The following is a 16,863-nucleotide window of genomic DNA, read 5'->3' on the forward strand; positions in this document are numbered from 1 at the left end:
CATCTGGAGGTTCTCTTTGGATTCATGTGATCTTTTTATGTTTCATGCAATAAACTCCATATATTTTTTGAGATTTTTTCCTATTTTTCTCTTTTCCTATATTTTCTTATACTTTTTTGAAATTTATACTTTGTCTACCCATTGCCCTTAAAAGTCCCACCCAGAGGATTTTTCCTGTAGTATGTATTGCAATTTTTTTTTACCAAAAATATGTAGCAGAAAACAAATTGGCCTAAAATGTTAAAAAATTTAGATTTTTAAATTTTTTTTTGGGAATGTCATATAGCAGAATGTGAAAAATATATATTTTTTTTCAAAATTGTCACTGTTTTTTTATTTATAGCGCAAAAATTAAAAATCGCACAGGTGATCAAATACCACCAAAATAAAGCTCTTTTTGTGGGAAAAAAAGACGTAAATTTAGTTTGGGTACAGCATCACACGACCGCGCAATTGTCCGTTAAAGTAACGCAGTGGCGAATTGCAAAATAGGGCCTGGTCAGAAAGGGGGCAAATCCTTCCAGGGCTAAAGTGGTTAAAAAAGAAAACCCGATGCAGCCATCCAATCTAAGAATTGTTAAGCTGCAAGATTAAAACTGAGCATATATAAAACATGCCTCTAATTTTAGGATTTCATGAGTTTTGAGTCAACATTTTGTAATAATATTTTGCGTACATGGGCATTGTTTTCCAACATTTGACATGACATAGGGTAGATGACATTTCAAAGGTTGTGTTAGACCTGATTTAATTTTGATTCTTTGGAAGCAGGTCCTATTGGAGTGCATTTGGTTTACAGGCAAAGCAGGTTAAATGCGGTCTTTTATTGTCAAAAGTTGTACATTCAAACACATGCATTTCAGCAGTGCTATGTTCAGATTTTGACATAAATGTCCATCTACATGAGCCCCTAGTTAGTTGCACAGGTGCAGCTGTCACTAACATATACAAAACCTTTTAGCAAATCTGTTGCTAAATGATGTGCAGGTTGATTTACACTTTATGTGTACTTGTATCAGCAGTCTTCATAATAATATTTGCTCTAAATGTAGAGTACATTTCGGGCATACTGACCGATTGTTCTGACTGTTAAACACAGGATATGCTATGAAACTTGATAGAACACTGTGGTGCCTGCTGTGGATGTCATAGTTTCACGTGACAGGTTATCTAACAGTACATTTTTACATCTCTACCTCACTCTCTGTATGTGGCCCAGGTTTGTGAGAAGGACAAGTACTGCCTATCATGGGCAGTGAAAATGATGCAGAGGGTCTCTAACGTGTTTGGAACACAGCAGGAGAGAAGGAGCTTCCTGAAAAATGTAGAAAGCGCATTTGCACATACTATCATGAACTTGATGCAAATTGTAATATCAGGTTAGTACTCTTTTTTTTTTTTATCTATAATCTGTATTTAGGCTAGGAGAATTATGCCTCTTTATAAGAGAACTATGTGGATAATACACAAGGCAATGGTTAAAGAGGAAACAACATTTATGAAAACAAAACGGTTTTCTCTTTTGTACACTGATGGATATAGATTTCTGTATTCTCAATGAATGGGTTATAATACCTCATGCCAGAGTTGGAAACTAGGTACAAAAGTGTACAATCTTTTTGGGAGACTTGGGAGGAGTTCTTGGCCACGGTCTGCAAACTAGCTACATGGGGACACTGTAGGTATGGGAAGCACCACTTTTCATTGATTCTCTGTGCTGAGTCCCTCTGAGGACTGTTTCTGGAGCCCTTTTGTCCCTCAAAGAACCTTTCAGTACCCTCTGATTGCAATTTGCCACCGGTACTATTTTGGTTTTGGGCACTATTTATCTTCTTGCTACACTGTGTTTTCCCACAGTTGCTTCCTCCTGTGCACAAGGCCACTCTCATCAAGTGCCAACCTGTGTGGTTGCTCTGTTGCTCTGTACAGTTCTCCCATTCCCCCCACCAGCTGAATGGCTACTGGGTTGTTATTACACAAACATTTACAGATTGGCCCAAATTCTTGCGTGGCAAGCTACTAGTTAGGTTGCTAGTAGGATTAAGGCAAATTTAGTTTTCGGCACCTCTGTAGCCAGTGGAGCAAAGCTTGAATACTTTTGGCTGTTCTGGGTTCTCCTGGTTGCAGGCTCAACTGCTTCCACCCGAGTTCTAGAAATTTAGTGGGTTGGAAGAGGAAGACCTTAGCCTTGCATATTCATACAGCCTCAGCCAGTCCATAGAAGGAAGAATAACCAGTAAGGGCCTTAGGTGTATACAAATAGGCTGGGGACTGGAACAGCAGGGTCCTTGTCCTGGTGAGGAAGACCAAGTTTGGAGGGCCATAGGCCTCTTGGTCAATTGGCTTAGGTCAGCAGGAGGCCAACAAGGTTCGAGCTCAGGGAGAGCTGAGGGACCTATATCTGAAGTTGCTTGGAACAGTTTGGAGGAAGTCCACTGAGGATCTGGCCTGGGGGCTCACAGTACAGAATCTGGCTGGTACTGGAGGAAGACACCTAGGTACATAGGACACAGTAAGTAAAGACCTGGTAGAGAGATCCTAGTGACTGTCCTTGTTAAACTTTGGAGAGACTGTTCCTGGCTTAGGAATGCTTATGCTTCAGAGCTTCCTGAGCTGTATGGTCACCTACTACTAGCCATTAAGGAGGTTCACCCTGAAGAGTTCAGTTTTAGCCAGAGAGTGTTTTCTGTTGTACCTTGCACTAATTTTTGAGTATCCCAAGGCCCACCCTACACCCTATCCAAGTTTACCCAACATTAAACTACATAAAGACATGTACTGCCTGTTTCTTTAGTTGTGAGAGTGTGGAGCTTCTGTGTGCCTGGCTGTCGTGTACCTTATAGGGAATACAACCTGGGACAAAACTGCCAGACCGGTCTGGCGTCTGTGCCACACTTACATCAAGGTTTTCTGGATGAACAGGTGTTTCCTGTTTCGTATTAACCTGGCGCTTCAACTCATCTAGGGTCCTACATACATGTGATATGGCGTTTGATGTCAGCTGTCTGGTTTTGAGATGCAACTTGAGTCCCACAGAATTGCATGACAACGGAAATAACATTGATTTTAATGGTGGCTATTCACATCAATGCAAGGCAACTGTGATTTTTGGGGAAGGGTCCTGTGCTACTTTGGTGCAATGCAGTGCAATTTTGTTGTTCATAGCCTTGAACTGAAATGCTTTAGAAAAGCATGTACTTGCATTTTTGATGCAATTTTGTTGTGTTTTTGTGGTGGTGGTGTTGATGGTGTTGGCGGTGGCTTGGGGTGAGTCAGGCGTGTTTGGATCCTAGTCCCAACCAACCTGAGCTATCCTGCCAGGAAGCCGTCACTGCACACTGCACACAGCCTAGTCATTCCTTAGCCTGCAGCCACACATATACAAGGGGGCATGTGTATGGGCAGCTGTGGGCCAGCAAATGCCTCAGTCACTTATGATTGGCGGTGTGCAGTGACGGCTACCTTTTGGGATTGCTCAGGTGGGTTGGGACTAGGATCCGAACACGCCTGAGCTCATCCCTAGCGGTGGCAGTAGTGGTGGTACTCCAATCCTATAATCGTGCCCAGAAATGCACACCACTAAAATGTAATTAGAATCCTAAAGCACTTACACGCACAGAACCTGCACTGCATCAGTGCACCTGAAGTGACTTCCAAAGCTTATCACACCAATGTGAACCAGGACTTATCAGCTCCTCTGGCTCAAGTGTTACATAGTTACATAGTTTGTGAGGTCGAAAAAAGACATCAGTCCATCCAGTTCAACCTATGATGTGTGTGTGTTTGCTGTTAACCGTAGATTGTATACCCCTGTATGTTGTCGTCTTTAAGGTGCCCATCTAATGGTTTTTTGAAACTAACAATGCTCCCTGCTGATACGACTGCTTGTGGAAGAGAATTCCACATCGTTACTGCTCTGACAGTAAAGAACCCCCTACGTATTTTAAGGTTAAAACATTTTTCCTCAAGTTTTAGTGAGTGGCCACGTGTCTTATTGTATTCCCTTACTCTGAAAAGTTTGTTCTTTATGCTAGGGTCGCCAGTACAGTATTTGTACATTGATATCATATCCCCCCTCAATCGTCTCTTCTCCAGAGAGAATAAGTTCAGTGCTTGTAGTCTTTCCTCATAGCCGATGCCCTCCATTCCCCTAATTATTTTTTGTTGCCCTTCTCTGGACTCTCTCCAGTTCCAGCACGTCCTTCCTGAGGACCGGTGCCCAGAACTTACATATATAGTTACATAGTAGGTGAGGTTGAATAAAGACAACAGTCCATCCAGTTCAACCTGTGTAGGTGTGTGTGGCTGCAATCATCTCACATACCCCTGTATGTTCTGATCCTTGAGATGTACGTCTAATAGTCTTTTGAAAGGCACCATACTACCCGCAGAAACCACCTCTTGTGGTAGAGAATTCCACAATCTTGTAGCCCTAACCGTAAAGAACCCCCCACGTAGCCTGAGGTTAAAACGCTTCTCCTCTAATCGCATTGTATGCCCCCGAGTCCTCATGCAATCCCTTCGACTGAACAGCTTTTTTTCTAAGCTGAGATCCCCATTGAGATATTTAAAGATTGCTATCATGTCCCCCCTCTGGCGTCTCTTCTCCAGAGAGAATAAATCAAGCGATTGCAGACGCTCTTCATAATTAAGGTCCTCCAATCCCCTAATTAGTTTAGTTGCCCTTCACTGGACTCTCTCCAGCTCCAACACATCCCTCCTGAGGACTGGCGACCAGAACTGGACAGAATACTCCAGATGCGGTCGGACCAGAGTTTTATAAAGTGGAAGGATTATAGACTTATCTCTGGAATACATCCCTTTCTTTATGCATGCTAATATTCTGCTGGCCTTGGCACCTGCCGCTTGACATTGCATGCTGTTGCCTAGTCTATCATCAACCAAGACTCCCAGATCTTTCTCCATTTTTGATTCCCCCAAGGGTTCCCCTCCTAATGTGTATTGTGCTTTTATGTTTCTAGTCCCCAAGTGCAAAACCTTACACTTCTCCACGTTAAACCTCATTTGCCAAGTCATTGCCCACTCCGTTATTTTGTCCAGGTCATCCTGTAGGATATCTGCTTCATGCTGTGCAGTTATTGCCCTGCCCAATTTTGTGTCATCTGCAAAAACTGATATTGAACTGATCCCGTCCTCAATGCTGTTTATGAATAAATTGAACAAGGTTGGTCCCAGGACTGAGCCTTGGTGGACCCCGTTTACTACCTCAGACCAGTCTGAGTATGCGCTGTTTATTACCACCCTTTGGACACGCCCTTTTAGCCAGTTCCGTATCCAAGAGCAAACCCTGCTGTCGATACCTGCAGACCTTATTTTATAAATTAAGCGCTTATGGGGAACTGTATCAAACGCCTTAGCGAAATCTAAGAACACCACATCCACTGGTCTGCCCCTATCTAGCTCACAGCTCACCTCCTCGTAGAATGTTAAGAGATTGGTTTGACAAGAACGCCCATTTGTAAACCCGTGCTGGTTACTGCTGATGCTGTTGGCTCTACGATATAGTCCCTTATCATCCCCTCCAGAAGTTTACATACTACTGATGTCAGACTGACAGGCCTATAATTTCCCGGTATATGCCTCTGACCCTTTTTGAATATCGGAATCACGTTTGCTTTCCTCCACTCCCCTGGTACATCTCCTGTCCTAATACTGTCAGCAAAGATCAGGAACAGTGGTCTAGATATAACCTTACTGAGTTCCTTGAGTACTCTCGGATGTACCCCATCCGGGCCTGGTGATTTGTTTGTGTTAAGTTTATCCAGCCTTTCCCTGATTTCACCCTCTGTTAGCCATAGTGGCAAGTCCTGTGTATTACTACTAACCATACAGTGATGGTCAGTGTACCCCTCCGTTTCCTGTGTAAAGACTGACGAGAAAAAAGCATTCAGCACGGTTGCTTTTTCAGTGTCCTCTGTAACCATCCTCCCATCATCGTTAATTGTGTGTGCAATATGCTCTGCCCTAGTTTTTTTGCTGTTGATATATTTAAAGAATTTCTTTGGGTTTTTTTTTTACTATCCTCCGCTATTTGTCTCTCAAAGTTGATTTTAGCCATCTTGATTTCGTGTTTACTCTTCTTATTTGCCTCCTTGTATTGGTCGAAAGCCAATACTGTGTCCTCTGATTTATATTTCCTGAAGGCCAATTTTTTTCCCCTAATAAGTTTTTTAACGCTACGGTTTAGCCAGCCAGGTTTGGCTTTGTCTCTTCTAAATTTATTTCCCATAGGAATGCACTGCAAGATGCATTTGCTTAATATGTTCCTAAAGCATTCCCATTTTTCCTCTGTGGTCAGTGATCCCAAGGTTTGGTCCCAGTTAACCCTTTCCATCAATGAGTACAATTTTGGAAAGTTTGCCCTTCTGAAGTTAAGGGTTCTTATGTTCCCCACTTGCCTTGCTATATTGTTATTTACGCTAAATGTGATCATCCTGTGATCGCTAGAGCCCAGGTAGTCCTGGACTCCTACCTCCGAGATTAGGTCTGGGTCATTAGTGATCAATAGATCCAGGATTGCGTTTTCTCTAGAACTGGACAGCATACTCCAGATGTGGCCGGACCAGAGTCTTGTAGAGTGGGAGGATAATCTCTTTATTTCTGGAGTGAATCCCCTTTTTTATAGATGCCAGTATTCTGTTGGCTTTGCTTGCAGCGGCTTGCCAAGCCTGTTGTCTACCAGTACCTGCAGGTCCTTTTCCATTGTAGACTCACCCAGAGGTTTCACCCCCCCCCCCCCCCAGTGAGTAGCTTGCTTTTGTATTTCTGACGCCCAGGTGCATTACTTTACATTTTTCAACATTAAACCTCAGCAGGACCATAAGTTATAATAGTCTAATGCGCTCAAGCAAGCAGGTGGATAAAGATGATCATCACGGGTGGAAGACTTATCAACAGGCAATGGATTCCATATGGACTTAAAAACGAATGGATAAAATAACTCCCATAGTAAAGTCAATCAAACTCCAATAAAGTGTTTATTAGAAAAAATAGATGGCTACTATTACCTTATAAAGGTTAAAATCAACTGCAAATAGTTCTAGCAAGTCGTCGGCTTTCAAACGGCTTTCAAACACCGCTCATTCATGGCTCTTCGTACGGGATGACATCACCTCAAAGCTGGTTCCGACGCATTTCCTCACCAATGACGTCTACGGGGGACGGGCCAAGTGACGATCAACACCCATAGGAATGATTATATAGTGCATAGAAATGCGGAACCAAAGAGATAACAACAGCCAGGTGTGTGAGCGGGGCTCATTTCCATTCAATAGATAAGAGAATAGTGGGCTTAAAATAAGGAAAACACCATCTAGTGGATGGAAATATTATTGTTAAACCGACCAGCCTGCTGCATGGAAATTATATAAAATTTAAATTAACACAACATTTTTTAAATTTTACATGACATAAAATAAAATGCCCTAAACCAAAATAATATTTATAAAATCATACATACTATAAAAATGTAAAACATTAAAGTCAATCTAAAATTGATAAGGATAGGAAAAGGTCATAGCTCAGAGAGAAATGCTTCAAACATATGGTACCACAGGGGGGCTCACAAAATTATCAAAAAAGAACCATGTCAACTAATATTAACAAAACAATTAATGTCCCTACATTAAGTCCAAAGGGGACATAAGATTTAATGGAATATATCCACTGGGTTTTCACAATGTGAAATCTCCCTTTTTAAAGAACTCCCCCTCCAGTGGGGTGTAAAATGGTCAATAGCTATGAAAATGGTATTTAAATGAAAAAGTGCGCTGATAAATGTGAGTGTGCTGCTACCAAAGGTGTATAAATGAAATAGTGTAAAAAAGTCTGGTGCGCTACTAAATTGCAATGAAATAAACAATGTCAATCATGCATACAAAATAGTGTACAAACAATTTGAAACAAATGAAAATGTGAGTGAACAAAGTCTCTGGTTTCTCTTGCAAATCAATATAATGTGTTTTCCGTGAACAACTCCACCAGAAAAAAGCTAAATAGATGAATGTGCAAATGAAGTCCAGTGTTCATGAAAATTCCCAAAATAATCACTGGTGGCCGTGAGAAAACCAAGTGCTGCTGCAAATCAACGAACGTGACGTGAAAATCCCATCACCTGGTGAATTCACCTCTTACCAGCTTTAAGTAGATATAGGGCAGATAGACAGAATATGAATTCAAAGGGACCTCTGTAGATAACCAAAAGGGAGTGCTATGTTGGAATCCACCCTCGTGTGTGACAGGGGAGGGGAGCTGCTTACCAGATCCCACTGTTTCCAAACATGTAATGAATGTAGACTCTCTCTGGATATGTAAACGAGGGACTCCTGGTGTTTCCTGGTTCTTCTCTAGGAATGACACTCATATAAGGTGCACCATAAAAATGGGGGAAGAGACTAATAGTGCATTACCTTTTATCACATTTATTAGAAAAGTAAAGATTGCACTTACAGGAAAAAACGAAGATACAAGTTCTGTCTGGAGAGCGGCGGCTGCCTGCAGTGCAAGCCGCGGCTATTGTGATTGACGGCGCGACTCCTCCTTCGCTCTGACGCGTTTCCTCCCTATTGGGCTTCCACGGAGATAGGAGGGGAGTCAGCGCCATCATCTCTGCCCTTTTTATGACTATGTGAAATATCACTTCCGGTGTCAATGGGACTCAAACAGGAAGTAATATCTCGACTGCACTTCAACCAGGAAGCGATGTTTCATATATTTACCACACAGTATAAAATGCCTATGCATGTTTATTAACAAACAAAACTTATGTGGTGTTATTATATACATGTACTTCACTGTATATACTAGATGTTAATGACGATGTGACACATCACTTCCGGTGTCAACGGAGCCCAAACAGGAAGTGATATCCCGACTGAACTCAACCAGGAAGTGATGTATTCTATTTTAATAACTAGATGTTAATGGAGCTCAAACAGGAAGTGATATCCCGACCGAGACTCAACCAGGAAGTGATGTATTCTATGTTAATGACTAGATGTTAACGGAGCTCAAACAGGAAGTAATATGTTAACCACGCAGAATGAAGATTCCCTGTGTACAATAGTTATCAAACAAAACTTAAGTGGTAATGTTATATCCACGTACTTCACAATATTGGGAGATGTATTTAAAATGAAATAAACAATCCCACACATCTTCTCAATGTGTGTGTATCTCCCACCTTTTTGGATTGGTACAACATTATTTAAAAAATGAATTAACCCTTACTCAGCTTACCCATAATGAGATGATCTCACTAAGATATGGGTAAACCAAGATTTAATTCAAATTGATATAAAAATATTTAATATCTTATTAGCCTAGTGGGATATGTATTATAAACATTATTAGGCTGAATCATAATAATATTATTAAAAAATATTATTAAAAATCCATTAAGATATATAAATACTAAAAAGATATTAAAAGTATTTTTATTAAATGTTTACCTTTTAAAAATTCAAAGTGTTTTTTTAAAAAATTGAAAAATAATGAAAAAATATATGAGAAGAATATGTGAAACTGAGCCACACGGCTACATTTACTGCCTCTTCTCACATTGGGGAGTGTTAAGGGTGGGTGTGACGCATTCCCTCTCTCAGGAAAATAGATGTATATTGCATGATAATTAAAAACAAATACTTTCTGATATTTTTTAAAGGAGTGGAACAGAAAAATGTATTGAGTTAGCTGTTATTGATATATGAATTTATGTCCCATTCTATGTTGTGACCTAGAGGACGGAAGCTTTTGATCTCATATATCCAGTAGGTCTCACGCCTTGATATAGATCTTTTTAGATTACTTCCTCTCCAGTGTGGGACATATTTTTCTATCACTGTAATTTTTAGGTCCTGAGGATTTTTTTGATGGCGAAATCGCAAAATGCTTGGACAAACTGTGTCCCGGGAAACCTTTGCGGATGTTCGCCAAGTGTTCTCCTATGCTAATACATGCAGTTCTGATGGTCCTACCAATGTATTGTTGGCCACAACTACATGTTAATAGGTAGATGACCCCTTTAGTGTGGCATGAAATGAAGGTCTGAATGTTATACTCCTTCCCTGTAATTTCAGACCTAAATTTGTCTGTCTTGATGGTTTTAGCTTCTTTGCAGATTTTACAATTCTTACAGGGGAAGAACCCCTTCATGTTGGGAAACATAGGTATTGCTATAGGTTTCTCTACCGGATTCTTGGCTATCATGTTCTGGAGATTATTGGCTTTACGAAAAATCACGGGGGGTTTTTCCTGGTAGGGAGGGTCCCAGAATTTTATCTCCTTTTAAAATTCCCCAGTGAGGTGGTTCATCCATCTATAGTGGCTGGAAAATTTGGTGATGAATGCAAATTCATATCCAGTGTTGGTTTGAGTGGGTCTAATTTTATCTCTTTGAACAGTCATCTCTTTTTGTTTTAACTTTCCAATATTGGCAATTTCTTCTTCCAAACTTCTGGGATCATATCCTTTTTCAACAAATCTCTCTTTCAGAGTTGATGCTTGTATCTGGAAGTCTTGATCTTCAGTACAATTCCTTCTGATCCTCTGAAATTGACTTTTGGGAACTGCTCTGAGCCAATTCGGGTGGAGGCAACTATCTCTTGAGATAAACCCATTTTTGTCGGTGGGTTTGAAGTAGGTTTTTGTTATAAAACCATTTCCTCTCCTAGTTATCACCAGGTCAAGATAGTTAATAGAAGTGTAACTAAATTTGTAAGAGAATCTGATGCCCCAGTTGTTACAGTTGAGATTATTCATAAATCGATGTAATGACTTAGCGTCACCTTTCCAGACAATCAAGGCATAGTCGATGTAGCGTCACCATAGCACCAGTTCCTTGGCTCTGTCGGAAAACACATTTCTGTCCTCCCACAGAGCCATAAATAGGTTGGCTAGACTGGGGGCGAACTTGGCTCCCATTGCAACTCCCGTCTTTTGAAGATAGAACCTGTTTCCAAAGAAGAAGTAGTTGTGCTCCATTCCAAAAATAAGGAGTTCTAATATGAATTCCTTTTGTTTGGTGGGGATTTGGTAGTCTTGGTTTAAGAAGACACTGACCGCTTTATACCCCATGTGGTGTGGAATTACAGTGTATAGAGATGTTACATCTGCTGTAACAAGTAGGACTTTGCCTTCTATTTCAAGATTGGTCATCTCTCTAATACACTGGGTGGTATCCTTTAGAAATGCAGGGGTGTCTTGCACGAGAGGTTGTAGAAAAAAATCTACGTACTTCCCGATCCTTGATGTCACCGACTCTATTCCAGTTATAATTGGCCTCCCCGGGGGTTTGTTTTGACATTTGTGGATTTTCGGGAGATAGTACATGGTTGGTATCTTGGGTGCTAATGGAATTAAATATTCTTTTTCTTTTTTTGTAATGATACCATCTTCAAATCCCTTTTTCACTACCTTTTCCAACTTTTTCTTAAAGGAACAAGTGGGATCTTTGTTTAAGGTTTGGTATGTATCTGGATCTGATAGTAGATTCTCCATCTCACTCAGATAGTCATTTCGACTTAACAGTACAATACCTCCCCCTTTGTCTGCGCGTCTTACAATGAGATTCTTATTATCGCAGATGGTTTTTACTCCTTTCATGAGATCCCATTGAGGTTTCGAGTGCACTTCTTTTTCTTCTAATTCTTTAAGAACAACATCCCGGAACACTGAAATATTAGTGTTTTGGGTGTTGGGAGGGTTGAATAAAGATGCATTTCTAAGATTGGTTGGAATGTATGATGACTGCTGGTAGGAGACATAATTCCTCTCATTAGCTTTTGCCAAGAAATGCCTCTTAACATTGAGTTTTCTAATGTATTTATGTACGTCTTGTGGGAGATTAGCTCGGTGGTAGGCGTGGATGACCCCTTGGGGGGGTTCGTTACACAGGGAGATAGCAGAGAAGTGGTTGAAAACAACAGTGTAAGGTTTTATTCTTGCAATTTTCTTCACACAAGTGCAAGCTCCAAAAACAGCATAATTCAAAATAAACATAAACAAAATAAATCCTTGCCACTGTGGGCGGCTACCTTTCTCTTCACATAACAAATGTCCATTGAACATGTCCCTTGTCCTCTTCACATAGCAAACAGTTCATTTATTTCTTCCACATAGAAATAGTTAATTTTCTCACCTTGAGAAGTCTTCACACTTTTTTACCCTCCTTAGCGCACATCACTCCAGGAGGTCTTCACACTTTTTACCCTCCTCAGCACACATTGCTCGAGGAGGTCTTCCCCATGCCCACACAGCTTCAGGGGGCATTCATCTGACTGTCCTCCTCTCCCCAGCTTCACACAGCGTCAGGAGGCAGCAATCCTTCTCCCAGGCTTTCACAGCGTCGGGAGGCACACATCTGACTGTCCTCCTCTCCCCAGCCCACACGGCGTCAGGAGGCAGCAATCAATAGGACTTCCTTTGGACAAATTATAGAGGCCTTAACTTCCTCATTCCGAACAGCTGAAGGCCTTTCAACTTCCTTAAGCCGTCCTGGCTACCTTTGCAGCCGACACCCTATAGTAATTGGTGAATTTTCTAAACCAGGTGGAAATGTATCTCCTGTCTGTGACTACATCCACAGATTTACCTGACTTCCTGTCACAGTCTATAAATGTTTCGAACTTATTAAAAAGGCTTTCTAGGAGCTAATTTTAGACCTTTATTCAACTTCTGGAGAGAGTTTGCTGCACTGAAAGTAAAGGGGCTGAATAATTTTGCACGCCCAATTTTTCAGTTTTTTATTTGTTAACAAAGTTTGAAATATCCAATAAATTTCGTTCCACTTCATGATTGTGTCCCACTTGTTGTTGATTCTTCACAAAAAATTACAGTTTTATATCTTTATGTTTAAAGCCTGAAATATGGCAAAAGGTTGCAAAGTTCAAGGGGGCCGAATACTTTCGCAAGGCACTGTACATTGGAGTGTATGCTTTCCAAAACAGGGTCATTTTGTGGGATTTTGATGAACGCTCCTAGAACGCCTGAAGGTGCTACTTGGATGTTGAGTCTCTTTATGTGGCCAGGCAGTGAAAAAGTCTCACACATGTGGTATCACCATACTCAGAAGGAGTAGCAGAATGATTTTTGGGGTGTAATTTTTGCTATGTACATGCTATGTGTTAGAAATATCCTAAATGATATGCTCGGAAGACTCATAAAGCCTCATAAAATATATGTTGGGGTGTTTGCTTTCCAAAATGGGGTCATTTTGTGGGCCTTTCCATTGTCTTGGTGTTCTAGGGCCTTCAAAAGCGTGATAGGTAGCCAGAAAATTAGGTGCGTAATTTATGCTCCTAGAACGCCTGAAGGTGCTGATGGATGTTAAGTCTCTTTATGTGGCCAGGCTGTGTAAAAGTCTCACACATGTGGTATCGCCATACTCAGGAGGAGTAGCAGAATGTGTTTTGGGGTGTCATTTTTGCTATGTACAAGCACTACAAGCACTGAACTTATTCTCTGTGGAGAAGAGACGATTGAGGGGGGTGATTCAGTATTGTATCAATGTAAAAATACTGTACTGGCGACCCTAGCATTAGGATCAAACTTTTTAGAGAAAGGGAATACAATAAGACACGTGGCCACTCACTGAAACTAGAGGAAAAACGGTTTAACCTTAAAATACATAAGGGGTTCTTCACTGTCAGAGCAGTAGGGATGTGGAATTCGCTTCCACAGGCAGTCGTATCAGCAGGGAGCATAGATAGTTTCAAAAAGCTATTAGATGGGCACCTTAAAGACCACAACATACAGGGGTATACAATGTACGGTTAACAGCAAACACGCCCGCGCATCATAGGTTGAACTGGATGGACTGATGTCTTTTTTCAGCCTCACAAACTATGTAACTATATACATGCTGTGTGTTAGAAATATCCTATAAAATGACAACCTTGTGTAAAAAAAAATATGTTTTCATTCTTTTCCCACATTTTCCAAAAACTTGTGAAAAAAAACTCAAAATTATTTGTTCAATTTATGCTCCTAGAACGCCTGAAGGTGCTACTTGGATGTTGAGTCTCTTTATGTGGCTAGGCTGTGCAAAAGTCTCACACATGTGGTATCATCATACTCAGGAGGAGTAGCAGAATGTATTTTAGGGTGTCGTTTTTGCTATGTACATGCTATGTGTTAGAAATATCCTATAAATTGACAACTTTGTGTAAAAAAATAGGTTTTAATTTTTTTCCCACATTCTCCAAAAACTTGTGGAAAAAAATTACGTGTTCAAACGACTCATAATGCCTCATAGAATATACAGTATCTCACAAAAGTGAGTACATCCCTCAAATTTTTGTTATATCTTTTCATGTGACAATACTGAAGAAATTACACTTTCTCTTACGTCCTCTGACAGTCGCCGCCCATTTATACAGTCTTCACGATTGGGTATTGGCCTTCTCCGCAGGAGCAATCTAGACAGTAATTTTGTTAATACAACAAACATTAACATATAGACACACCCACAGGGGGCCGTCCCTCTGGCTTATATCCCCCAGCCAGTACCACTCTAATCCAGTTCTTTGCTGCCTAGCGTCAAGCGTAGGCTAGGTTTCTCAGACCTGGTGTCTCAGTTTTTTTCTTGTTTTATTTCTGAAAAGTGTTTTTTCTTTAAGAATAGCTTTCTATTTTTTCTCACCTACGCTAGTAAGTCAGAATTTGGAGGACTACAAGCGTCAGCAGAACTGGGCCTTGTACTGGTTAATATAGAACCTTATGGAGTCCCAGTCTGCCATTGATCATCGCAGGCTTTTGGTACGCCCAGGCCTCGCAACGACAGTGCCCCTAGAAGCGGGGACGAGTTTTTCTATCTTCGCTGGGATGTCTCAACATTGGAACGCCCGGGGATGCTAGCATCCTTCCTGGCTGACGGCACCCCCACCAAGGTGGGAGGTCTTCCGTGTCTGAGCAGTGTCCACCTTTGCGGTATGGTAAGTACTAGGCCTGCGGAATATAATCGCTGAATCGATGCATCGCAATGCGACCCTTCACGATTCTGCATCGATTCGGGGTGGCTGCAAAATCGATTTCTAATGACGTCAGTTCCGGGGTTGGGGCTTGATGAGAGTGGCGGAGGCGGCCGGCTTGTGGAACACGGAGCTCCTCGCGGGAGAGAAGGAGAGCAGAGCTATCAGCGCTCTGGCCCCGGGAGGGTTCGGGGCGGCTGCGGCCTTCCCAGCCGGAGATGGGACGGTGGAGGATGAGTAGGCCTCGTCTTAGTCGGAGGAGAAGCGGCAGAGCCAGGTGAGGTGGCGGACAGGGGGAGCCGGACTATCCGGCATGGTACCAGCACAATGTCACTGTATTCCGATTTTGTGTTCTGTGTATTTATTGCTGCTACACCCATATTGATAAAACAAATAGAAATGTCAGTGAAAATTACTCCTACCCTTACAGCAAACTTGTACTACTGTACACTGAAAGCTGCTCACCTGCTAGTCTAAACTGTCACCAGAGCCCTGCAAAATGCCTTCTACTTACTGGGGGCACATGGAACACTGCTCCTGCTTCCCTGGCTGGTTCCTGGTCTGCCAGCCGATAGGCCCAATTTCTGTCACACGGCAGCCCAATGTAAGTTTGCACTTTCAGGAAGTCAAAAAGCAGGGGAGCATGGGCAAAGTAAATATAGACTGCCTTTTAGAAAGCAAACCTACAATATGCCAAGTATAGACAAGGTACAGGCTTGATTTAACATTGAACTATTGTGCAAATATTAAAGTGGTATTTATTATATATTATAAATCCAAAAGCAAACTTTTATTAAATTGCATCTTACCAATTTCTTAGGAGAAGTGGCTGCATTATTATTCTTTGATTTTTACGGCTTTCAGTTTTCACCTGGTGATCCTGCCAGTAAGTGTTTTTTTTTTTTCCCCAAATGAACAAGCTGCCCTGCAGATGTAGCAGTTAGGGGTTTGGGCAGACTGTTTACCACTGACAGGTGTGCTTACAATGGGCAGCTTTAATTTATTGATGTAAAACTTTTATCTCAAAAGTAACAAAACTATTGCTGTAACTGCTTATAAAGTGTTAGGTAGAGTTTTGGCTTCAGTTTAAATCTGCATCTTAACATCCCCCCTCTTCAGATCCGATCCAATCCGTCAAAAACGGACAGATGGAAACCCTATTCGTCCCATCCCATTCCCCGATAGAGAAGAATTGGGACCTGTTAGCTGTGTCTCCACACACATGGCGGTATATGGAGGAGACCTCAATATACCGACATGTATTTATCACATCCCTGAGGAGACCTCCTATATGTTTGCAGTGCACTATGCAGGGCTTGCAGGCCATGCCAGGGTCCAGGGAAGTGTCCTTTAAAAGCAAATGAAAATAAAAAGGATTCTTTAATTTGTGACTGCTTGATTGTTTGTTTTTTTTTATAAAGTTTTGTAAACCATTGGGCAGTGGGCCGGGCATGGGCATTGGGCAGTAATCGTGATGCATTGCAATGCATCGCGGAATCGAATCGTATTGAATCGTGACCCTAATAATCGTAATCGAATTGAATCGTGAGGTAGGTGAAGATGCGCAGCCCTAGTACTACTACCCCTCTGTCCCTGGGAACAGGTTTTTGAGGGGGTATTGAGTGGGCTCACTCTGGGGATGGCGGTACATGTAAAGTTTGCTGTTAAATCCCCCTCATGGCCGTGGGATGGCCCCCTGTGCCTTACCTTCCCTATCCCTGCGGGGGCACTCCTGCAGTGCAGACCACCATATGGGGGGTGTGGGGGCTTCCTTCTCCCCGGGGGTGCTCTTTGCAGATCCCGGTGGGGGCCAGTGAGGGCTTTTTCTGCGGTGTTTGGCACTGTTTCGCCCGTCCGCCATGTTTGGTAAGGGCTG

At 41.8% G+C, this 16,863-nt stretch overlaps 1 protein-coding gene across 1 annotated transcript in view; it reads left to right on the forward strand.

The window, feature by feature from the left end:
• FBXO47 (F-box protein 47) overlaps nt 1–16,863 on the forward strand; it is a gene marked incomplete at both ends in the record, with an annotated part of 584,326 nt that overhangs the window by 503,928 nt on the left and 63,535 nt on the right. Inside the window, one exon of the mRNA XM_082272782.1 lies at nt 1,220–1,379. Within this exon, the coding sequence (XP_082128908.1) occupies nt 1,220–1,379 (160 nt within the window). The remainder of the gene's footprint in view (nt 1–1,219; nt 1,380–16,863) is intronic.

This window comes from Pelophylax lessonae, assembly GCF_965119305.1.
Source record: "Pelophylax lessonae genome assembly, chromosome: 11".
NCBI lineage: Eukaryota > Metazoa > Chordata > Amphibia > Anura > Ranidae > Pelophylax > Pelophylax lessonae.